The 25490-nt window shown below is 46.5% G+C and overlaps 1 protein-coding gene and 3 pseudogenes across 1 annotated transcript; 2 read left to right on the forward strand and 2 right to left on the reverse strand.

The window, feature by feature from the left end:
• The first annotated feature begins 360 nt into the window (after positions 1–360).
• DWF5 (Ergosterol biosynthesis ERG4/ERG24 family) lies at positions 361–5809 on the forward strand. The gene is made up of 13 exons (XM_048710168.2): positions 361–644; positions 739–964; positions 1102–1157; positions 2537–2639; positions 2722–2787; positions 2968–3081; positions 3283–3409; positions 4386–4486; positions 4614–4739; positions 4824–4888; positions 5017–5098; positions 5183–5265; positions 5405–5809. Exons 1-13 carry the CDS (start codon positions 499–501, stop codon positions 5469–5471), a joined length of 1362 nt encoding a protein of 453 aa, XP_048566125.1. The 5' UTR covers positions 361–498; the 3' UTR covers positions 5472–5809.
• Positions 5810–9013: 3204 nt separating this feature from the next.
• Positions 9014–11787, forward strand: LOC147981761 (uncharacterized; annotated as a pseudogene).
• Positions 11788–15000: 3213 nt separating this feature from the next.
• On the reverse strand, positions 15001–16875 carry LOC147981762 (uncharacterized; annotated as a pseudogene).
• Positions 16876–17749: 874 nt separating this feature from the next.
• LOC147981763 (uncharacterized) lies at positions 17750–18676 on the reverse strand (annotated as a pseudogene).
• Between the last annotated feature and the right edge of the window lie 6814 nt (positions 18677–25490).

Consider the following 25490-nt stretch of genomic DNA (forward strand, 5'->3'; position numbering starts at 1 on the left):
CATTTTAGACTTCAACTAGGAAGTCAAGGTTTTTTTCAGACTTTCGCCTTAATTATACGCCACGGCACGCCTCCTTTTTCCGTCCATGGGGATGTTGCTGTACGCTCACGCCAAACGTCCTGTGTGCCCTAAATGAGCCACGTCACCCTCACTCCACCTGGCCGCTGTCATGGTCCCCAGCAGTACAGCTGACAACCTCAGCATATGCCTGTAGTACATCGCTCCGGACGTACGAAATCTTCTGGACGGCGAAAGTTCAACGCGCCGGGCGATCGGACGGCCCAGGAGCGCCCGCGCGACGTGGCCGAGCCACTCTCCCCAGTCGCGTCTTCGTCTTCTTTAAACAGGCGCGCACACGCAAAGATGCTGTTTTTCGCTCCGGACGGTAGCGGCGGCGGTGGCCACAGATCCACCCATCCTTAAAAAACAGTCGTCGCCCCAGTCGGTCCACTCCCCCGCGCAAGCGAGATCGAGAGGACGGACAGGCCAGGAGGCGCCATGGCGAAGCAGAAGCAGCAGCAGCCCAAGCCCGCCGCCGACGCCGCGCCGCCGCCCCGGGAGTTCAAGACGGCGCACTCGCCCTGGTTCACCTACGCCTCCATGGTCACGCTCTTCTCCCTCTGTCCGCCATTCGTCATCCTCCTGTGAGTCCCCTCCCCCCTCTCCTCGCAGATCCAGCCCGCTCACCACCCCCCACCCGAATCTAACTCTCTCCCGCTCTGGGGCTCATGCTCGCAGGTGGTACACGGTGGTGCACGCGGACGGATCGGTGGCGCGCACCTACGAGCACCTCCGCGACCACGGGATCCTGGAGGGGCTCAAGGCCATCTGGCCCATGCCCACCGTGCTCGCCGGGAAGATCATCCTCGCCTTCGCTCTCTTCGAGGCCGCCCTGCAGCTGCTCCTTCCCGGGAAGCGCTTCGAGGGGCCCATCTCGCCCGCCGGGAATGTGCCCGTCTACAAGGTCCGCCCTTCTATTCCGGCCGAGCCACTCTTTTACTGGACATTTCGATTCCTACTCTTGGTCTGCAGCTAAATACTGTACTTACTAAACAGAAGCCTGCAGCGTCAGTATCGCTGATCCTTTCTTCTCTTTTTCAGGCAAATGGCTTACTAGCATATGCAGTGACTTTGGTCACCTACCTAAGCCTGTGGTGGTAAGAAGACCACCTTGTTTTCTTCTCTTGTGTGTACTGCCTACTGATTACCTTCAGATTACATCACTCGTCATTTCCGCCGTTTCATCTCCCTGAACAATCGAACGAATTGTCTACTTGCGCCTACTTGCATTGATCATTTGACGGTTCTGGCAGTAAACCATTTGAGGAAAAACAATTATGGTAGCTACTGGTTTTGGACATAGGCATAAAACTGATCCCTACAATTTTTTTTATTTGTTGCTTTTATTGGGTTGCCTTCTCCGAAGTAAGAGTGATTTCTTAGTAAGAGAAATATGGCACTTAGTCATAATGCCATAGGGCCTGAGCCGCCCGAAAATTTCAACGACTTCATCCTCACTTTTCCCAAAAGGGTTAACCAAAAGTTGTTAGGCGATTCCATGTGGCTTACATGCTGCTCATGTGTGTTAAATGTACTAAAATGGGAGTTGTCACTAACCTTGCATGCTCAACACACCAGCCACTCAGGCTCTCTAAACCTGGGCCAGTATGTTGCACTAGGTCTTCTTTTAGGTTTTCAGAATTTTATCCCTTATGCAGTAGTCAGAGATTGATGGACATGTTGCTTTGATGCAGATGACTATAATGTTTAATTGTTTCAAAAAAAAAGGCTCCTTAGGGTATAGTTGTATGTTTGAGCCTGCTACATTGCACCCAAGAGGTTGGAACATGATATAACAGCAGTTATGAACTATGCATTGGTGTCTGATAATGTTCAAGTATGATTTGAAATGCATTTAAGATATCTGTGAAGTCATTCCTGGCTCCCTGTTTCTTCTCTCTCAAAGATGTTACAAGTCATACCTGTGATTCATAAACGTTTGCATGCGTATATATTTCTCTTTACAGCTTCTGCGTGCATGCTGGTTTTCGTTCTGTCTTTTGCATATAGAGCAAAATCGTTGGAGCCTCTGATATTGCTGAATCTTTCTTAACGCAAATTTTATACTCATGCGTGTCAGGCACATATATCATATACTTGTACATTTCCAAATCCAATTGTAGTGATTTGTGATTGTTGACTTTTGTTTTGCCACCATCATGTAATTTCAAGTTCATGATAGATACTCCCCCCTCCTTAGCTATATTTCAATGGACCTGGGAGTCTCTGTTTTAAAATGCTTTCAATACCATATGGATAAGCATGCTCATTTCTCGTTAACTTTTTTATCCGTGCGAATGCTGTGGACAAACATAACGAAGAAGAGGGAGTTTCTGAATTAATTGAGCTTGCTTTCTCTCCACGAGCTTATTGCAGGCATTTAAAATATGTGTTCGAGGCCTCTTAGATTTTGTCCACTATGGGTAGTTTGTACTATATTTTATATCACCACTCGTTAACAAAAAAATTGTTTCAGGTTTGGAATATTTAACCCTGCAATAGTATATGATCACCTGGGAGAGATATACTCGGCTCTGGTCTTTGGAAGCCTTGTGTTCTGTTTATGCCTGTACATAAAGGTGGGCTTATTTTGCAGATCTTTGTTTGCCCATACTTATATACCGCGCTTCCTTTGTTGATGGAAATTTATTTTCCTTTTAGGGTCATGTAGCACCATCTTCATCTGATTCTGGATCCTCAGGGAATGCGTTCATTGATTTCTACTGGGTAAGTGCCATGAAATCCATATGATGTATTCTTACATTGCCTGGAGTTAGGTGCTATTTTCTGTGGACCACTGGCACCGTGATATTTGACTTTTGTCCAGCTTAGACTGTTTAGGGCCTGTTTGGATTGGGGGTAGAACATGGGTTTGTTGATCAATGTATCTAACATGCACATTTTCAGGGAATGGAACTGTATCCTCGGATTGGTAAGCACTTCGATATCAAAGTCTTCACAAACTGCCGTTTTGGGATGATGTCCTGGGCTGTTCTTGCCGTCACCTACTGCATAAAGCAGGTCAGGACATTATAATATTCTTATGATGTACACTAGTTCCAGTCAAACAGAATGCTTTTGCACTGTCTGCCATCCAGCTTCTTGTATCTTTGTGCATTTTTTCGTTCACGAGTTATATTCTCTATTAATACTTAATATTATATATATTGTGATGTAGCTATCTATTAAACTCTACTGATTTCTGTGAACTGTGCGATGCAGTATGAAATGAATGGCCGAGTTGCAGACTCCATGCTTGTGAATACTGCACTGATGTTGATCTATATCACAAAGTTTTTCTGGTGGGAGTCTGGATATTGGTGTACTATGGACATTGCGCATGATAGAGGTAGGCAGAGTTCATCTGTTTAATGGATATAATGGAATCATCATTTCAGGCACCAATTCAACATGAAAATTCCGAAAATATTTTATGATATAGCATTTGAACTCAAGGTGTGTATTCACTACGAATTGGATAATGTGTGTATATTTTCCTTTTAATTTATCATTTGACATATTTTCTCAATTTTCTTTTACTTTTAATACGAAATTATGAACTGTAGGGAGAGACTTTTCGTTTGAATTGCTCATGTTAATATTAACCCCCCCACCACAAACAATGATAGCATAACAGTGCTTCAGCCTGAAGGGTGATTGCACTGGACGTATGGTAGTCTATAATTGCAAGAATCTTGTTGCATGGTACTAAGTTTGCAAAGATGATTTTTTTCAGTCACCATCTTTTCGATCAAAATTCTGCATGCATGTTTAATCGGTTCTTAGGCCGGTTTGTTTGCAATCCATGTCAAATACTCCCTCTGTAAAGAAATATAAGACCTTTTAGATCACTACTTAGTGAATTAAAAGGTCTTATATTTCTTTACAGAGGGAGTACAAGTGAAGGAGATGGTTACTCCAAACTCCCATATTCTTGCTTCAGCTAGAGACTTTAATCTAACAATGCCCCACAAGGCTCGTAATGCCTTCCTTGCCAAGCGCTCTCAACAACTCTATAGTAGAAGTAAAAGTCTTATCATGATTTTCAAAGGAATATACTACTACAAAGTGAAGTTCAAGCCATGCTAATATGTTCTTATCAAGGCTACATCACCTAACCAAGACAAAATTAAGAAAAAGTAACAATGGAAGGTGGTTACTACTTCTGTCAAAGCATATTGCGGCGTGTCATGATAGGATTAGTAGTATGTTATTGTGATTAAATTATGTGTTACTCAGATTTTAGCTTGCAAAGGTGCATTCTATTTTGTTCTGTCCAGAACTCCAGATCTTCTCTATTATCTGTCTGACATCATTTTCTACAGCTGGTTTCTACATTTGCTGGGGATGCTTAGTATGGGTTCCATCAACTTACACCTCTCCTGGAATGTACCTTGTCAATCATCCTGTGAATTTGGGTCCCCAGGTTATTCTTTAACATAACCTTTCTCTGATATACTTTGGTTTTGTAGTATTTTGATACTTTTTGTCACTTGCGTATTCACGATTTTAGTTCTAGCAGTTGAACGGAATATTCGTTAATCCTGTTGCAGCTAGCAATCTCGATTCTCCTCGCTGGAATATTGTGCATATACATAAACTATGACTGTGATCGTCAGCGCCAAGAATTTCGCCGGACAAATGGGAAAGCCTCAGTCTGGGGAAAAGCCCCGTCAAAGGTAGAATTTTTTTACCTCTAAAACAGCCAAAAATGCTTTCATGCTTGTTAGTCTGCTTATGTCTTTATTTTGGTGGAACTTCAGATTGTTGCTTCCTATCAGACCACAAAAGGAGAAACGAAAACCAGTCTTCTCTTGACTTCTGGATGGTGAGTCTAAGATTCAGTTCCCTTTCTTTCACATTGTTCATGAAAAGAGAATTATGTGATCATGTATATGCATAGATAACAGCCCTTTGGGCATGCACCTTCTTTTTGTCTATTTCTATCCTGGATAGGTGGGGCTTTTCTCGTCACTTTCACTATGTCCCAGAGATACTGGCAGCATTTTTCTGGAGCGTTCCAGCTCTTTTTGATCATGTAAGCATGTCCTGATCTTGCTAATATCACAAGGTTAATAAGTCATGATTTTATTAATTGTGTTTGCTTTCGGTTCACTTGCAGTTTCTGCCATACTTCTATGTGCTACATCTAACCATTCTACTGCTTGACCGAGCAAAGAGGGATGATGACAGATGCTCAACAAAGTACGTAAACAATCTTCCAGTCATCTCATAGCTAGCATCGACAGAGAACCTTATCTTTAAATTGCTCGGACGCTTATTTTGTTAGTTTTCAGTTCTCTGGTTTTTGTGCCTGATAGACTCATCTTCTTTTTCCTGAAAGGTACGGCAAGTACTGGAAGATGTACTGCAACAGAGTACCGTACAGGGTTGTTCCTGGTATTTACTGAATGGTGTGCTCTCCAACTCATGAGGAGAAAGTAACTAAGCTGCTGAGGTGTTTCTCTCCCTCTTCAGCGGCCCTGGTACTATCAGCATTTGTGTTGTAACGATGTCATTAGCTTTGATGCGTGCAGTGGTAGGTTGTATGTACCCTTCACATGGGCCGTTTGATGCTCCGCTACTATGATAGGAGGAATCGAGCGTAATCTTCTTCTAGTGTGTATTCAAGCTTTTTTGCATGATTTTAGTAGCTAGCACGGCAATGAAAATGAACTGCCATGTTCTCTAGTTTTTATTAATATTCTTATTATTGAGAGAGCTATGTTCTCTAGGTTTTCTATTTTTAGAGGGAGATTCATTGTTCTCTACTTTGACTTTGAATACTCTTGCAGCAAGAGTATATTAATTCATAAACTATTGTTATGATCGGAAAAGCATAGCCCCGAAACAAATTTTTCGCTTGCTAATCTCTTGATGTGGTAGCTGTATGTGCTGAAGAGAGGAGCTGTGGGGTATATAAGCTCCAGAGTAAGGCACGCGAAATCGACAACTATTATACCAGGAATTTGGGGTTTACAGGCTGTTTCTGATGTACAGCCTGTGTCGCTTCAGGAAGTATTAAAGTCTTGTAACAGCTCAACTTTTTTTACAACGATTTGTTGGTAATTTTCTCTCTGAACAGAACTTGTCGTTCACAGACCGGATGAGAAGGGATTTTCCTAGTTAAATCGGGCAAGAATGACACAAGCTTTTCATATACTTCACCTATGCATGGGAGGTCACTTTGGCATTCATGCTGCTTATTAGAGGATTCATAAGTAGTTCACCTTGTGAAGCCTGAAACGAGGTGCCATTGATTTTGTTACACGATGCAATTGGTGCCATCAAACAATGCATGAACATTGTAAGCCACATTGTCATTGACGAACACTTTGTTTACACTTTCTTCGCCGAGAAACCTTCGAGGACTTGGGTTCAGTATCAGTGGTGGTCTGCTTATCTGGCCCAGGGAACTCAGGCGCGACGTAGGGCAGAAACCAGCAGCCGAGGCGCAGAAACGAGCAGTCATCGTGCAAGTTGGACGGCGGCAGGTCGTCGTCCCAGTAAGGCAGTAAGACACCTGCCAGCTCTCCGGCGTCGGCGTTGGCCTACCGCAGCGGGGCTTGTACAGCCACGGGACACACAGGCCGCTGTTTCCCCTCACCAAGATCGCCGTGTCCCCCTTGTTCGCTGCCGGGATCCACCGGCCCTCGCGCTCGTCGTAGCTCGACACCTTCGTCTTCATCATCCCGAAGTACGGTCTGCCCCCGTGAGTGTCAAGGGTGCTCACCATCAGAAGCTCGTCTCTGGTCGTCGACTCCGCGAGCACCGCCCACACCGGCTCAGCCAGTGGGCTAACGGAGCGGACACAAAGCCAGCGTATTCTGCGTCCTCTTTGTCTGTCTCTGTCCACTGCACGTCCCCCCTAGCCCACCTGGCATTCACCCACCCATCCTTATTCTCTTTCTCTCTCACACTGGCCCACCACTCACCCCGCCACAGCCGCTCCTCCGAATGCCAACCGTGGCACCGCCGCGCGCCGGTAACGTGCACCACCACGTCGCCCGGCCACCTCGCCGGAGACGTGTACCACTGCGTGCCAGAGCAACTAGGCCGACGTAGTGTTGTAGTTGCCTCCAGGGGACACCAGCTCCGATGCCGAGGCGGTTGCCCCTTCCGCAAGAGCCGCGGCGGCAGCAGGGCGCGAGGAGGTCGACGTTGTCCCTTCGGATTTTGTGCCTTGGTTGTCGTGCCCGCTGTGCCGCACTGCCATCTCGCAGCCGCAGGACGCGAGGAGCAACAACACTGTAGTGCCCGAGCAAGGCGCTGGCGGAGGCCCCGAGGTCGTGTGGGTGGCTGCGGGCAGTGGCGGAGCTAGCAAATTGCCAAAGCCTGGGCACGGTCATAAGTTAAAATCCACTTTGGATTAACGTCATGTGTAATACACACACTTCTGTTTCATATATCATAGAAGTAAAAAAATCAGATACAATACCAAATAATCCACTAAAAGTTTTCTCTTTTTTTGCAGGGTAATTCACTAAAAGTATTTGACGTTCATACATGAGCAAGGTCCAATCTACGATGTTTATGTTTATGTTCAACCCTTTGTTGCAGGCTTTGCCACGATCAACGTAGAACTGCAAGACCTCAATCGATCAATTCTGAATCCTAGGTCCTGGCTTCTGGTTGCTTGTTTTTTTTTGAGGCAATGGCTTCTCGTTGCTGAAAGCATGGCCTGTAGCCCATGTTACGAAACAAATGAATGGCCCTATGGCCTCCTGGTTGTAGCGAGAAAAGCCCAATAAGCAAGGAAATGGTCAAAGTGGCCCAGATAGTGCAGTTCGTTCGTTTCCAGCGTTAATTTCACGATTTTCCAACATATTTCAACAAGTTTAACGATTCTGATGGCTTGGCTAGCTCGTTGGAGTTCATCTAAATGGCGCCGTCGAGCCCGGGCACGTGCCCAGGGTGCCCGTACGTGGACGGGTGTCGGTGCGGATGCGAGCGGGGACAAGGGACGACGGGACACATGCGCCATGGGTGGGCACGGCGCGCACAGGGATACGACATGGTAGGACGCGAACACCGCGAGCGGGACGCGGCGGCGGAGTGCTGCGTGGCAGGGCGCAGCCGAACTAAAGGGTGTGGCGGGACGGGAGTTGCGGGGCGGGGTGGGACCGAGTAGCAGGGCATGGCGGGGTGAGATGTGGGGCGGGGCACAACATGGGAGCTCGCCCACCAGGTGTTGGTCTGAATGCCGGGGCGGACATGCCATAAAATGCGTCCGGCTCCGTTGGATGCATATGCCGACTCAAATGAAAAAACGGATACGAACGGACGGACGGGCAAGCCAAACAGACAAAAAGCGGACAAAATCGACGTCTGTTTAGATCGCCGCGTTGGGAGTTGCTCTTAGGCCTGGATGAAATTCGAAAGAGGAAACAGTCGAAAAATGAAGTAGAACGTCCCTGTACATGCACGTTCCCGTTGTCCCGTATCGGCGAAATCTGGCGGTGTGCGGTTCACCGGTTTGTCTGGTCGCAAAAAAAGTACATCAATCATGCATGCTGCCAATTGCATGGGGCCGGCGTCCCCTTTCGGAAACAACCCCAGCTCGATTGTACAGCGATCAGAAAGAGGCAATCAGAACTAGAATGTCACGTTGGCTGGTGTACGTCTTCAACCTGCTGGCAACAATAATAATCAAGGTAATAGCACCCCAGGTACCTGACTTGCACAGAATGTGATGATCTAGTCTCAAAAACTTGACCAAGCCATACCCCAACTTACATCTCATGTGATGTTTTAGTCCCAGGCCAATCACAGCTCGCCAATTGGCTGGGCCGGTCAGCGCGCGCATTTTTTCACAAAACCCCCTGCCGTTTCCCTGAATCAACCCACACTCACCCCCCACCTGAATTAAATCTGTTGGAATCGAGTTCACGTCCGTTCGAGAGGGATGAGCTGGTCGCTGTCGGGGCGACAGAGCTCATGGGCTGGCGGGGCGATGGTGACGTCAGCGACGGAGGCGTTGTCGCCGCCGTTCGCCGCCGGCGTGGAGACGCCGGCATCTGCTCATCTCGTCCGGCCGTTGGGTGCATTCCCTCCTGATTACTGTGAGCTCGACGCCCCGTCTCTGCTTTCTTTTCCTCCCTCTCCTCTCCTCTGCTTTGCTCCTCTGAGCTCGTCGCCCCGCCGTTTGCAGCTCGAATCGCGTCCATTTGTGCTCGAATCGGGGTCGTCTAGTGGTGTTTTTGAGTAGGGTCATGTATGGCGAAGTGGAGCTAGGGTTTCGGCCGATGAAATTAGGTTTGGGTTCAACACGATAGCTAGGGTTTATGGCGGAAAAATTAGATGTTAATGCCTTTGTAGTTGGCTTTTCGTTCTGCTTTAGCATGTACTCTACTCAAGCATCTGTTCGTGTTGTGAAATTTAACTACTTTATGCTATTGAAGATGTTTTGTACCGAGTATAAACTTGGCTATTTTGTTACACCATTTAGTGAGTGTTTTGGTAATGCTAATGGTATGTGCAACTAAGTTTCAGTGAATTGAATGGTTTGTGTTAATGTTGTGCTAATATTGTATTTCATTTATGGTTAGTTTATATTTAGTTCACTGAATATGTTCAGTTATCTGTAGTTCAGTGAATATGTTCAGTTAATGTAGTTAACTGAATATTTTCAGTTACTGTAGTTAACTTAATCTTTTTTAGATTACTGTAGGTAAGTGAAAGGTTCAGTTAACTGAACCTTAAGCTATTGTTCAAGTATGTTAAATCTTTGTTTATTCTGTTAACTGAATATTTTTTTTTCAACTCATGCATCTTTTTTTTGAATACAGTGTGTGATGCAGCAAATGGAGAAAGTGTGGACAGTCCATTTTTTACACTGGAACTTGAGCATGGTGAAATTTTCTACGGCCCAATCAGAAACCTGGAGTACTGGAACCCTTCTGTTGAGGTGCTAGACTTTGTTGACTCTGGCACTTTCTCTTATGCATTCCTTGAACAACACTTGGTTTGGTTGGGATATCCTGTGAGTGAGCACATCATTTACTTCAGCAAACCAAATAAACCAATCTCAGATGGTTTGATCAGAATTAGCAGTGATGAGGATGTGCAGCATATGATCAGAGCTAGTGCTGAGCATAAGATGCTTGTAGTCATGGTTGACCATGCAGATTTCATCAGCAACTTTAGGTCTGACTTGGTGTGCACATTGCACCTATCTTTCATAACATCAACAAAAAGTTTTGCAGCAGCAAGTGCATCCCCTTCCTATAGCCTAGTTTCAGTCTTTGTAGAAGATCCTTTGTCAGAGATTGCAGCAAATGGAACAGGCCCAGAGATTTTTCTTATTGATGGTGCTGAGCAGAACATGCTAACTGAAGATCCCTTGTTAGAGATTGCATCAATTGGAACAGACCCACAGAGTTTGCTTATTGAGCATGCTGAGCACAACATGCTAACTGAAGATGGAGAAACAGTTATTGAAGATGTAGTTGTTTCATATTCTGATTTCAGTGACAGTGACTATGACATAGATGATGGTGATGATGATCTTTATGATGACAGCATTGACTTTGATGTTGATGAAGGAGCTGATCAGGATGCGGATGATGTGGATCCTGAATACTTGCTTGAGGATGAAGATCTCAACCTATCAACTGGGCAAGCAGATGAACTTAGGTACAAGTTTAAAGCTTTCAATGCAAAGGTGGACATGATTTCCCCTGTGTTTAAAGTAGGGATGGTATTTGCTGATGTGGTTGAGCTAAGACATGCACTGACTGCATATTCAGTTAGAAACAGAGTGCAGATCAAGAAGATAAAAATGATAAGATGAGACTTGAAGCAGTTTGTGAAGATGGTTGCCCATGGTATCTGTATGCTGGCAAGGACAGGGGGGTTTGTCATCAAGACTTACTATGGAGAACATATGTGTCAGAAGAAATGAAAGATAAGGTCACTGACAGCAAAATTCCTGTGCAAGTATTTCATAAATGAGTTCAGAGATGACCAAAAGATGTCACTAGGTACATTTTCAAGAAAGATCACCAATGAATTTCATGTCACCCCTAATAGATGGAAGCTAGCTAGGGCAAGAACTGCAGCACTTAAGGAGATCCATGGTGATGAAGTAGAGCAGTTCAGTAGGCTTAGTGACTATGGTCATGAATTGAGGAATACCAACCCTGGGTCTACATTTTTTCTGTCAACTGAGGTTGTTAGAGACAAAGACTTCCCACAGGGCAGGAAATGTCTGAAAACTCTATATTGGTCTTATGATGCATGCAAAAGGGGTTGCCTCAAGGGATGTAGGCCTATTATTTTCATTGATGGTTGTCACATGAAAAATAGATTTAAAGGAGTGTTGCTTAGTGCAATGGGTATTGATCCTAATGACTGCATTTTCCCCATTGCAATGGGTTGGGTAGAAGTAGAGTGCACCAGTTCTTGGGAGTGGTTTCGCACTACATTGAGAGATGACCTTAACATCACAAATACTGCTCCTTTCACTATTATGAGTGACAAGAAGAAAGGTTTGACAATGCTGTGCAAAAAATCTGGCCAGATGCTGAGCATAGGTTTTGTGTTAGGCATATTTATCAGAATTTCAATGAGAAGCACAAAGGAGAGCAACTGAAGCAAGATCTGTGGGCCATTGCAAGAGCACCAAACAGGGTTAAGTGGAGCTAAAACTGTGAGAAAATAGATGGACACAGTGCAGCTGCCTTCCACTGGACTGAAAGACTTGGTCCAAAGACATGGTGTAAATAATTTTTAGTGTCTTTCCCAAGTGTGATATTCTGCTGAACAGTAACTCTAAAGTATTTAGAGCATCTCCAGCCGCGCCCCCAACAGGCCCCCAAGGCCGTTTTTTAGCGTCGACGCCGAAAAATCGGCCCAGTCGCGCCCCCACGAGCCTGTTTTTCGCCGGATTGGGCCGAAATTGGCGCCGGCGCACCCAACCCGAACCCGGCACGCTGGGGGGCGCCCGGAGGCGCCGGCTCGAACGTTTTGGCGCGAAAGAGTGGCGGGACCGGCGCGTCAGCGAGACGAAGGCTGGTCGTCCTCATCGTCTCGGTTTTCCCGCGGGGAATTAATGCCAGCATGCCATTGATTCACGGGTGGCGAAGTGCGGCGACGCCACCCCGCCTTCCGCCACGCGTGTCACACGCGGCCGCCCCCGAGCCGCTATATAAGGCTCCCCTGGCCGCGCCGGTGAGGCACCCATCCATCGGCAGTCCTCCCCCTCCTCGCCGCCGTAGTTCCTCCCCTCTCTACGCCGTTCGAGCCCTTCTCTCTACCCCCCGGCAACCATGAGCGCGAGGTACCCCGGCGACGCGGCGGTGGCCAAGGGTTTCGGCCGCCTCTCGTTGAATGAGTGGGAGGCAAACCTCCTTCACGAGTCCAAATACCCCGCGCCGCCCGACGTACGCCTTCCGTCGCGGTGGAGGCTCAGCGTCGGCGGGGTCCCTCTCCCCCCTGCCCGTCCCCGAGACGCCCTATTTCCACGCCGAGATCGAGCGTGCGCGGGCGTCCCTGACGGCCGCGGAGCGGGCACTCCCGGAGTACGCCGCCGACAACCACGCGGCGTGGGCGGCGTAGTTCGAACGCCGGTAGGAGGAGCGGCTCGTCTCCACGAACAACGCGCCGATGTCGCGCGGCCGCAACAACAGCGAGGGCCGCCGCTTGTGGTGCGGCGTCCCTGGCCGCACGCTCAGCGGCGTCCTCATGCACGTCGAGGGCGGCAACGACCCGTCGCTCGAGTGAAGCAACGCGCCGGGGCGAGGGGTCGAGTAGCGGTCGTGTCAAGGAGGAGAAGCATCGGCCGTAGTTTAGGTTTTTTCCGTCCCTTTTATTCGTGTAAAAACGGCTAAATTTTGCCAAAATTTGGCCGTGTTTGTTCAAATTGGATGAACTATGGGGGCGTCTGGGGGCGACCTGGGGGCGGCGGCTGGGAACGTGCTCACCCCCATGCCGAAAAAAACGCTGGCTCGCCCCCAAGCGGCGCTTTTTCGTGCCCTTGGGGGGGCGAACGGCTGGAGATGCTCTTAACAGCTACATTCTGGAGGGCAGAAAGATGCCAGTGCTGTCCATGCTGGAATACATCTTTTACAAGATCATGCAAAGGCTAGTGAGTAAACAGAGAGAGGCCATAGAGAAGTGGGCAGGGCAGAGAATATGTCCAAAGATCAAGAAGAAACTAGACAAGAATACTGAGTTTGCTGCTAATTGCCATGTCTCTGAAGCTGGCCAACAATTGTTCAGAGTTCAGTCTAGTAACTCTAGTTATAACTTATACAGTTGACTTGTGCTTGCACACTTGTGACTACAGGAGATGGCAGCTCTCTGGAGTACCATGTGGCCATAGTATAGCATGCTGCAGGGAGGAGAGAATTGACCCACAGACAATGGTTCATGACTGCTACATTATGAAGAATTATCTGAAAGCATATGGATACACTCTGGTTCCACTTAGAGATCCAAAGCATTGGGAGAAACAGAATGGAGACAAAGTATATCCACCAGTTTTCACTAAACGGTTGGGAAGACCAAAGAAAAACAGGAAGAAAACACCAGAAGAGAAGAGAAGCAGGAATGGTGTTAGATATTTGAACAAAAAATGTGTGACAATGCACTGCTCAATTTTGTGGCAGAGTTGACCACAACGGGAAAGGGCACTACAGGTGGCAGGAAGCACTAGTTGCAGAAGGAGTAGAGCTTGTTGATGATAACTATGATGATCCAACATTTCTTCAGGTATGCTTCTGTTGCATCTCATTTTGCACAGTTGGCTCTAATGCATGAACTCCCTAAAATGAGCTTATCTGAACATCTTTCTTTGCAGAACATTTTTCCAAACAGGCCAGATCCTAGGTTGGATCCTACTGAGTCACCAACTAGTATGGTTTTTAACATGGCCAGCAGGGAAAGAGCAAAAAGACCTCCTCAAAGGGTCCATGGCCCACTGCCTGAGCTCTCTTCATTTGTTGCTGTTGCTGGGGCTGAAATACCACAACCCAGGGTGACTACAGAAATGAAAATTGCTAGGCAGACAAGGGCAATAACTGAACTGACATTGCAAGAGGAAAGAAAAGGAGAGGCAGAGGAGAGGTACATCCAAATGCAAGAAGATGAAAGGGAGCAAGTGCAGTCTCAGCTCCAGGAAGAGGTGCAAGGGCAGATGCAGGGTCAGGAGAGGGAGCAAGTGCAGGTGCTGGGAGAGGGAGAGGAGCAAATGCAGGTGCTGGGAGAGGGAGAGGAGCAAATGCAGGTGCTGGGAGAGGGAGAGGAGCAAATCCAGAAGCTGGGAGAGGGAGAGGAGCAAATCCATAAGCTGGGAGAGGGAGAGGAGGCAGTAATGTCAATGCAGGGAGAGGAAGAGGAGGCCAACTAGGTGAGAGGGCATGGTGGCTGATGTTTGGAGATGACATTGCGAGTCATATTCCTGACCTAAATGTTCCTCCTGATGATTTTCCTGCTGCCTGATCTAGTGGCAGTTCTCAGCCATTATTTTTTGACAAGGCCTATACTTATGTAACTCATAAACTGGCCTTTTTTTGTTATGTCAAACTGTGGCATAAATTGCCTCACATGTATGACACTGATCCAGCCAACCCACCCGAATCACCATTAGAAAGATCAGATATCATAGACAAAAACAATCTCTTTACCGAGAAGTCTTCACCATTAGAAAGATCAGATATCATAGACAAAAACAATCTCTTTACCGAGAAGTCTTCACAAATTCCGCACAACGTAAAACCATGGTGAATTGCATTTGCCTTCTTTCTCGGACCTAATAGTGGTAAAATTCAGGTGCAACATAGGGTAGGAACCAACTACCATAGCGCCAAAGCGAGCAATCGTAGGGACCGTAGGATGTCGAATCAGACGAATCATAATCTATAGAATAAAACCAACTGCTCGTGGACATGGGCGCCTCCCCTTCTTAATGAATGAAAGCAGCGACCTGCCTGCATTTCGTCAAAAAAAAAACCAACTGCTCGTGGACATGGGCGCCTCGCCACGCCTTGGGACGCATAACCCGACGTTGTCCTTCACCAAGATCTCCATGTCGCCACGGTTCTGGGATCCACCGCCCTCATGCTCGTCATAGCGCGACACATCAAGCCGACTCCACGAGGACGGCCCGCCGCCATCATCCTTCGGCGTGCTCACCATCAGAAGCTCGTCCCGGCTCGTCGACTCCACGAGCACGGCCCACACCGGCTCCGTCCGTGGGCTCCGAGTCGACGCCGGCCGTGTAGAAGACGCCCTTGTGGAACATGACGTCCTGGTAGTTGCTCGGTGCCTGTGCCGGTGCGTGCAGCGCCGTCCAGCATTGCGCGTCGGGCGCGAGGAACGAGAGGCCGTAGCCGCCGCTGTGGATCAGCATGACGGCGTAGGTGCCGAGCCGGCGGCCGGGTGCAAATGCCGCCTTGTGGAACGTGCTCTGGCCCATCTGGTCGACGTTCTTGATGACTTGCTCGCTGCGGCCGAGCGACGAGGTGACGGGAGGCAGCGGGAACCCAATTTGCCAACTTGTTGCACTGAAAAAACCCAAATGATAAGTGTTATACGTGTGGCACGAAGTAACACCGTTATAATGTTTTTTTACAACTAAAAATCGCCATAAGAAAAAACCCCAAAAAGAAAATTAAAACTTGCCATTGGGACACAGGCTAACTTGCAGTCACCGAGATAACAGAACTAGAACTGGTTCCCGGCCAAAACAAATCCCTCCGTCCCATAATATGACGCTTTTTAACACTATAGTAGTGTCAAAAAATGTCTTACATTATGAGATAAAGGGAGTAAAAAACAAGAATAAAGACATAGTGTTAGCAAGGCATCATAATGACCCAATGGGGAAAAAATTCCATCGAGCAAAAAAAATTCAAGGTAATTTTAAATAGCAGTCGACATCCTCTGTTTTCAATTACCTAATGTATCTTTTAATTCAATTGCCTAATGTATCTTTTAATGAAAGAAGATTATTTTGGAAGTTTATAATGCTGTTCACACAAATCAAAGAAAACTCAACACAAATGATAAGTGTCACATATGTGGCACGAAGCAATCCGGTTCTGGTGTTTTTTATAACTAAAAGTTGCCATCTAGAAAGAAATAGGATGTGTCTAGGACATATCTAAGTGAGTGAATCAAACATAAAGAAAAAAAGAAAAAAAGAAAGAAAATATTCACACGAATCTCAATATAAGATCAACGACATATGACTTAGATATGCAATACCTATGACACATCTAGATGTGCTTTAGCAAAACTGAAAGAAATAAACCAAAAAAAACGTTAAACTTGCCATTCGAAAAGAAATGCCATGTTTGACAACTAAAGTTTTCATCCTAGCATCAATAAATTTTTTATCAAAAACCTTCGAAGTTGTTATGTGTTCGTGCCACACGTATGAAACTTATCAGAGTCCAATCTTCTCACCTGAATCACCATTAGAGCATCTCCAACAGCAGCGCTACGCGCCGCACGCAAAAAACTACTTTGCCGCGCGCCCTTCGCCTGGTTTTGCGCGGCCGGCAGCGCTGGCTTCAACAGCCGCGCGCGCCGCTCCAGCATTGCATATGTTGCATTTTGGACACAAAATGAATTTGAAACCTTCAAAATGCAATGAATATGACATATAAATTTCACACAAACAGGTTGATGAATAAAAGTTCATGCCCACAAATTTAAAATCATGCCACAAGTTCATCCAACCAAGTTCAAAATACAAACCAAGTTCATGGCACAAACGAAAGACAAATCAAGCCTCGTCCTCGTCTTCGTCCTCACCTTCGAAAGACGATTCTTCCTCCTCCGTAGATGATTCTTCCTCCTCCTCCTCATCGCGCACTGCATCACGTGAAGCTCCAACGGTGTTGGCAAGATCTTCAACGGCATCTTCATCGGAATGTGTGTGAGGAGGCGGCACGGGGCGGCGCCGGCGCGATGCCACCCGCCGCCGTGGTCATCCGCGGCGGCATGAAGAGGCCGCGCGCGAGGCCGATGCTCGGAGGAGCTCCGACGGTGGCGAGGCCAACGCTCCCCGCGCTAGGGCCGGCGACGGCGGCGGCAGCGAGGGAGGGGTCGCGGCTGTAGGATGGCGTGAGCGGGGTGCCGGCGCGTGCATCCATCGGGTCAAGTTCGCCGGCGCGGCGCGCGGGGATTGAAAGTGGCGGGGAGGAGAGAGTGCGGCGCAAGCGCTCGTGTGTGCCGCGCGCGGAAGCCGGCGCCCCAAATACACAGCGCAAGTTTGCGTTTCGGACCGTGCGCCCAACTACATATGCCACACGCGGTTATTGCGCGCCCGCTAGAGCTTGTCTACGGGTTGCGCGCATGCTAAAATGGCAAAATTTGCGGCGCGGCGCTTGTTTAGCGCGGCTATTGAAGATGCTCTTAGAAAGATAAGATAACATAGACAAAAACAATCTCCAAGAAGTCTTCACAAATTACGCACAAAGTAAAACCATGGTGAATTGCATTTGCCTTCTTTCCCGGACCTAATAGTGATAAAATTCAGGTGCAACATAGGGTAGAAACCAACTACCATAGCGCCAAAGCGAGCAACCGTAGGGACCGTAGGACGTCGAATCAGACGAATCACAATTACAGAATAAAACCAGCTGCTTGTGGACGCAGGCGGCTTGCCGTGCCTTGGGACGGATAAGCTGACATTGTCCTTCACCAAGATCTCCATGTCGCCATGGTTCACGTACGGGATTCACCTGCCGTCAAGCTCGTCGTAGCGCGACACATCAAGGCGGCTCCACGTGGACGGTCCGCCGCCATCATCCTTGGGGGTGCTCAGTGCTCACCATCAGGAGCTCGTCCCGGGTCGTCGACTCCACAAGCACGGCCCACACCGGGGCCGTCCGTGGGCTCGCAACGAGCCTCGCTCGCAGGCCGGCGGAGCTCCCGTCCGGCACCCACGCGTTCAGCTCGGAGTCGACGCTGACCGTGTAGAAGACGCCCTTGTGGAACGCGACATCCTGGTAGTTCATCGGTGCCTGTGCTGGTGCTTGCAGCGCCGTCCAGCATTGCGCGCCGGGCGAGAGGAACGAGAGGCCGTAGCCGCCGCTGTGGATCAGCATGACGGCGTAGGTGCCGAGCCGGCGGCCCGGTGCCAATGCCGCCTTGTGGAACGTGCTCTGGCCCATCTGGTCGACGTTCTTGATGACCTGCTCGCTGCGGCCGAGCGACGAGGTGACGGGAGGCAGCGGGAACCGCCGGCCGGTGAGCGGCTCCAGCAGGATCAGGCTGCACGCCTTGTCGACGGTGACCACCCAGCCGTGTAGGATGAGCCGATGATGCGTGTGGGGTACACGGAGTCGGTCTTGCTATCCAGGGCGACGCCGACGGGATGGTCGGACTCCCTGGCGCAGAGGCAGACCTTCTTGGTCCATGGCTCCCTCCCCCGGGAGTCGCAGTGGAGCATGGTCGGCCGCCACGTCGGGCACTCGCAGCGAGGGTCCACATAGACGTGGTGCGGCAGCTTCGGGCGCTCGAGCACGCGGAGGCGCGTGGTCTTGAGCGCGCGGCGCCACGACCGGCAGACGGCCGGGCAGGCGACGTTGTCGAGGGGACCGGCGCGCCGAGCGATGTCGTCCAGGGCCTCCGTCGGCAGGTCGCAGAAGCCGGTGGGCGCCATGGACATATCGCCGCCACCAGCAAACGCGGCGTCCGTGTGCCGCGATCGACGCGCTGTGTTTCTGAGCAATATTCACACGATCACACGAGAATCCGAAACCTACACAAATTGTAGTAGTTTTTTTTTTTCCTTTGGTAGCAGATAACGGTGTTGGACTCAGGCCCGCTGGACCGGCCTGTGCTGGTTATGGTGTTGAACGAGGGCCCAGACCGGGCGCTGCAGGTGGACTCAAAAACGGAGCCGCAAAGCCCGATGGGCTAGGATGCATTTCAGAGACTTTGTCCCGTGTTCACGCTCAGTGGCTCAATCCCGTCAAAAAATAAAAAAAACACTCAGTCGCTCAAATTACACGTGATTGCCTTTGTCAAAAACAAAAAAAAAACACGTGATTGCCTTTTCTTCTGGCGCTCGCACATATTGCGATTCCATAAAATTACTAACTACATTTGAGTATAAAATTAGTGTTTACTAAACTAACTACACAATTCACACATCATTTGAAATATTTAATTTGTCATGATAATACCTTAGACAACAAGCAACTAATATTTTCAATTTCCTTCTTGGTGATTCATTAGCCATCATCATGTGATTGTTTGGTAGGTTTCATCTTTTCATGAGCGGGGACTACTATTAATCTTCTCTCATGTTTACAACATATTGGAGCTGAATTGTCGATCACTATTTTTTACAGAGCCCTTCTGAAACAAATGTGCCCATGCCATTCTTGGCATGCTCGGTGTAGGTGGTGTTGTTTATTTGTGGGCGTGTCCTTACTGTTCTTCTCCTTGAATACTCATGCCGGCGTGTCCTCCTTGCTTTGGGCAAGCGATACCTCAACTTCCATTGCTTCACGTATATATACCCCACGTATAAAAAACACTATATGAGGGAGTATTGATACATGTATCAGAGCTATAGGTATGTACCTTTGAGTTTGTTTAAACGATAATGAATACGGTTACACGGTCATCGAAGGGTAGGAATGCAAGTGGCACTGGCACACTGCAAATCCCTCAAAAGTGTACGTAAACATTATAATTTGTACTAAATGCGTCAATTTATATCAAAGCGTGGTTTAGCTGGTCTAATTTATGCACATTCTTTTGTCGGTGTGAGATGTCCTAGAAAATGTATGTTAGAGACCAGGACTATACCAGCGCATCATCATAGTAAAGGAGAAACATTTGTGCAGTCATGAAAATGACGAATATGCAGGAGAAACTGGCGGTGTCGGTGGGTCCTGGCCGCATTGGCTGAAGAATTAGCATCTTTAAAATAGGCGCCTCGCTGGCGCTAGCAGAATTTGCATCTTTGAGTGGGTGCAACGTTGGAGCAGCATATATAGATCTCCACCCCACCCGTCTTGCTCCCTGCACTTCACATCACATAATATAATCTTCTTCTTTGTAATTTAAAATCCTTTGCACTGCCGTAGGTACACTAACTCCTTTCTTTCCTGTTTCTTATTCATGTTTTTATTTCGTTTTTTTATTCCATTTTTTAGTTTTACTTACACTTTAAATATCTGAAACATATATATTCCAAAATTTTACTTTGCATAATATTTTAAAAAATGTAATCATGCTTTGAAAAATGTTAAATGTGTATACAAAAAATGTTAATCAAACATTTAAAAAATGTTAAAATGATGAACAAGTATTCTAAAAATGTTGAATAAGTATTAAAGAATGTTAAACAAGAATTTGGAAAATGTTGAAAAGTATTAAAAATGTTAAACAAGTATTTGAAAATTGTTGAATAAATATTTAAAAATGTTGCAAGAGTATAAGAAAAATGTTGAACAAGTATTTAAAAATGTTGAGTCAGTATTAAAAATGTTGAACAAATATTTAAAAAAATGTTGAATAAGTATTAAAAAATGTTGAATGAGTATTTGAAAAATGTTGCACAAGTATTTAAAAAATGTTGAATAAATATTAAAATGTTGAATAAGTATTAAAATATTGAAAAAAAATTGAATAAGCATTTGGACAATGTTGAACGTGTATACAAAAACTATTGTTGACTTATTAAAAAATGTTATTGAAACATACAAAAATGTAGAGTGGGAATGGAAACAAACATAAGAAAAAACAAAAAAAATGGAGAAGAAAAATAAAACCACACAAAAAATGTAGCAGAAACAAAATGCAAGGAAAACGAAGAGACAAAATGCAAGAAAGAATGGGAAAATGGAGAAGAAGAAAAAGAAAAAGAACACAGAAAACGAAATCAAGTAGGACGCGCCGTACAACTTACCTTTAGAGGGATCCAGGCGGAGTGGCCAGCAGCACCCGATCGCTGCCTGGGGGCCAGGCATCTTACCCTGGTTGTCCCATTTCCTCTCCTATATTTTTAATCTGTATGCTTGGGCCTGTGGTCCGGCCCAATACGTCGCAGGTGGAGGAAAAACTTCGGCGAGAGTTCCCCTCTCGCCACACTTAAAGCGACAAATAGTCGCCGCGGTTGCAGGTGGACTCAAAAATGGAGCCCCAAGGCCTGAAGATGCATTTCTGAGACTTATCTTCGTGTTCACGGTCAAATTACACGGGCTAAGATACTTATCTTCGTGTTCACGGTCAAATTACACGGGCTAAGATATCTTTTTGTTCTGGCACCGATTAAAGCGACAAATAGGGTTCATCTTTTCATGAGCGGGCACTATTATTAATCTTCTCTTGCATTTACGTACATATTGGAGCCGAATTGTCGACCACTATTTTTTTACAGCGCCCTTCCAAAACAAATGCGTCCATTGCTCCATGCCATTCTTGACAGTTTTGTGTAGGCGTATTGTTGTTTATCAGTCAGCACGTCCTCCTTTCTTTTCTGCTTCTTGGAAACTCATGTCGACTGTCCTCCTTACTTCGGGCAGGGGATAACTCAGACTTCCTTTGCTTGACGCATATATACCGCATGTATAAAAAACACTATATGAGGGGTATTGATACATGTATCAGAGCTCTAGGCATGTCCCTTTGAGTTTATTTATAAACGATAACGAATACAGTTACACGGTCATCAGAGGGCAGGAATGCAAGTGGCACTGGCACACAGCAAATCCCTCAAAAGTGTACGTAAACTTTACAATTCGTACTAAATGCATCAATTTATATCGAAGCTTGGTTTAGCTGGTCACATTTATGCACATTCTTTTGTCGGTGTGAGATGTCTTAGAAACTATAAGGGCCAGGACTATACTAGCGCATCATCGTAGTAAAGGAGAAACTTTTGTGCAGTCATGGAAATGGCGACTATGCAGGAGAAATTGGTGGTGTCGGTGGGTGCTAGGTCACATTAGCCGAAGAATTAGCATATTTAAAATGGGCGCCTCCCTGGAGCTAAGCTAGCAGAATTTGCATCTTTGAGTGGGTGCAACGTTGGAGCAGCATAGATGTCCACCCCACCCGTCTTGCTCCCTGCACTGCACTTCACATAATATAATCTTCTTCATTTTTAATTCAAAATCCTTTGCACTGCCAGTGGGCGCGACAAGTTCATCAATCAAATAGTTAGGATATATGCATTTTTAAGCTTGACAGTGGATGAGTTAGCACCAGTTCCCAAAAGCATGATGGTGGTGGTGTAGTAGGCGATGCTTTCTAAGGATAGAGTGGTAGTGTATATAGTTTTAGTTTGATGCTCGTGTATACACGACAGGGGAGCAGAGGAGAGGAAGCAACGGCGAAGCTCTCCCGAGGCTTTGCTTTGCTTGCTGGATGCCAATTGCCAAGGAACAAAAAGAGCACGCACGCTCGCCTCGGATCCCATTTTCCTGGGCTGCCCGACTTAAAATTAACTCGCGCCACGCCCAGTAGGAGTAGGACCAAAAGTTGGTAAAGAGGCACGTCTACATGTGCATGCGCATGCGCGGGAAGAAGTTTCAGCTAAAGACACTTGCCGCTGTGGAACTGCAAAGGGCAAGTGCATGTGCATGTAGTACTACGTAGGGGAGCGAGACAAACTTGACTACGTGCGACCTAATATCACCATTGTGGCAATGCAATGCAATAATATGGAGTACTTTCTTCGCTTGAGCTTTGTGGGAGGGAAGGTCCAACCCACGGATTGGACGCAGAAAAGTCGAGTAGAAAAGGCGGCACGCGCGCGCACGGCTCGTCGTCATCGCCACCTGCAACGGCAAAAGTGGATCCGGGTTCATCGTTTTACCGAGGGCAGGCCTGTAGCTTTGCTGCTGCCTTGTGATTGTGAAGCTTTGCGGCAGCACACAAGGCATGGGACCATCGTTGGGGTTTGGGTTGGCGCCGCGGCAGTTGCACTGCATCGGATGGATCACATGCGACGCGAGCATGCGGGCCGCCTGCACTTGTCTTGTCTCCATGGAAACCGGCCGGCGAGAAAGTTGAGTGAACAGGGTCCTGAACTAGACGATCGAGGTCGAGGGGGAGCCGAGCCGGGCTACCGCAAAGCAAGGGTCTGTTTGGATTGTAACTATCTTTGTCATATGCTGTCACATAATTTTTGTCATATTTGTCACACTTGCCTTGCCCTTACTTGAATTGCTTAAATTGTTAGCCACACTTTGGCTTGCCTAAAAGAATTTTGTCGCACTTTTTGTGACTATGACCTATGTGATTCACTGCTCATAAATGTGACTAGAACCAAACACCTACCTAACTTAATTAAACTTACCTAAGATTATGTGTGACAAAGTGTGACAAGATATGGCTAGGAACCAAACAACCTCAAATAAACAAGCCGGAGAAATTTCAGGGCAAAGATGCCTACTCATGTGCTTTGGGCTGATGCAGCTGGCAGAATAGTGTGTGAAGTACTGCTGTTATACAGTGTCAGTCTGACAGAGGTGCAGATATTCCGTCTTTTCTGGTCAAGGACCGCATCAGAGAGCGCAGAGCGCCCTTGTTTGACCTCTTGTTTTCTGTATAAACAGCGTGTGCTTGATTTTGCTGGCAGCTCCGCACATCAACGGCAGCTCGCCGGAAAGCGGGAACGCAAGGGAAAGCAAAGGTTGAAATTTTTTGACTGCTAATCTGCTTGCAGGGGTGATGAACTAGAGAGAAAGGTAAGACGTCGGCAGAGACAGTGGCGTTGCTCATCATCATTCAGAAAGACACCAGCAATTTCCTCCGGTAAAACTCGCAAACAAAAAGTAGTAATTATGTCCTCATCTCTGTATGCCTAGCTAGCACAGTGACGCTGGTCAAACAACCGACGCTGCCGCGCCTCGAGTCGCTGCCCAGAAACTCCAAGGCAATTTACCGGGGTGGGTGTAGTATCTGCAAGACAACGACAATATTTGCTTGGCAATTTACCTAGCTCCACATGCATGGAAAAGATCCCGGCTTAGTTAAGCTAGCTATGGCCCATGGCTACGGCGAAACCACAACAATCAACTTGCCTAGCTACAGTTCCTTGCCACCTTTGCCAGCGCCGTACGGTCCAACTCCTCTTGAGCAGCTATACGTACTAGTTTGGGAGACACTGTGGGTAGAAGATACGTACATCATTGTGTTTCACTTTCCCGTTTCTCTGGGATTAATGTATGATTAGTAGCTTTAGTTACCAGGCAATAGCTGATGATGATTAACGGGTCGGGGTTCATCAGGTCTTGCGGGCCAAAAGTGCTTCTTCAAGCTTAAAATAGTATATAGGAACCAAAAAGGTGGCACTGATCACAGGTTTCCACGCAAACACTTAGGCCTCCTTTGGTTTATAGGATTAGAAAATCATAGGAATAGAAAAGTAATATGAAATGAGATGACATGTATCTTAAATCCTATGCATAGGAATAGAAAAGGAGACGCCTTTTGATTCACACCATAGAATTTTTTTCATTGAGTCTAGGCTTATGTTTATTTTCTTATAAAAGGTGGAGGATATGAAGAATTCCTCCATAAAAAAAAAGATTTCATTCCTACAAACCAAAAAGCTCTAAAGAAAATTTTCGATAGAAATCATATCCTATAGAAATCCTACAAAATTTCTCCAAACCAAAGGAGGCCTTAACCGGATTGTTCTGAACATCAGATTCTCAAAGAAAAGAAAAACACCCCGCAAAAAAGAAGAAATTCGATGAAGCCGGTGGAATGGATGAAATAACCCATTTTTTGTGGGGTGCGATGCTCTTTAGTCCTGGTTTGAGACACGAACAAGGGTGCGATGCCCTTTAGTCCCGGTTCGTATCTCAAACCGGGACTAAAGGGTTCGTGCCTCAAATCCCCCCCCCCCCCCCCCCACGAGTGTATCGCCATTTCAGTTTTGAAAAAAAAATGATAAAAACTTCAAAAAAATAAAATCCTTCGAGATGTAGTTATATTACTACATCTACTAGTTAGGAAAATTTAAAAACTTAAATTTGGACATGTTTTGCAAAAAAGTGTTATGAAAAAGTAAAACGGCTATAACTTTTGCATACGATGTCGAAAAAAATGTATAATATAACAAAATGTTCAGAACGAAAATCCGCATCCGATTTTGATAGCCATAGGCCTGTTTGCAAATTTTTAGAATCCTCAAATTCTAAAAGGAAAAAAAGTTATGCTCAAATTTTTAATTTTTTTGAATTTTGGTTAAATCTGGTCGAACTATGGTCAAACTACTTATTCAAGAAGTATTAGTGTTACTATATAATTATTCAAGAATACTAAATAATTATTTTAGTTTTTTTTTGAATTTTTGTCAAATCTGGTCAAACTGTGGTCAAACTACTTATTCAAGAAATATTAGTGTTACTAAATAATCATTGTTTTTTAGAATAATAGTTTCGAACACAAACAGTGAAACGTGTGATTTATACTCAAGCTAAACTCCTGAGGGTTAATAATATTGA

This window comes from Triticum urartu, chromosome 3A, assembly GCF_056163025.1.
Source record: "Triticum urartu cultivar PI428250 chromosome 3A, HENAU_Tu73, whole genome shotgun sequence".
Classification (NCBI taxonomy): Eukaryota; Viridiplantae; Streptophyta; class Magnoliopsida; order Poales; family Poaceae; genus Triticum; species Triticum urartu.

What these genes read in the sequence shown, in the direction of transcription:
- DWF5 (XM_048710168.2), top strand. Translation starts at nt 499, where the DNA reads ATGGCGAAGCAGAAGCAGCAGCAGCCCAAGCCCGCCGCCGACGCCGCG. An exon ending in CTTCTCTTGACTTCTGGATG is followed by an intron (nt 4,889 to 5,016) that starts GTGAGTCTAAGA and finishes TATCCTGGATAG; the next exon opens with GTGGGGCTTTTCTCGTCACT. An exon ending in TTCCAGCTCTTTTTGATCAT is followed by an intron (nt 5,099 to 5,182) that starts GTAAGCATGTCC and finishes GTTCACTTGCAG; the next exon opens with TTTCTGCCATACTTCTATGT.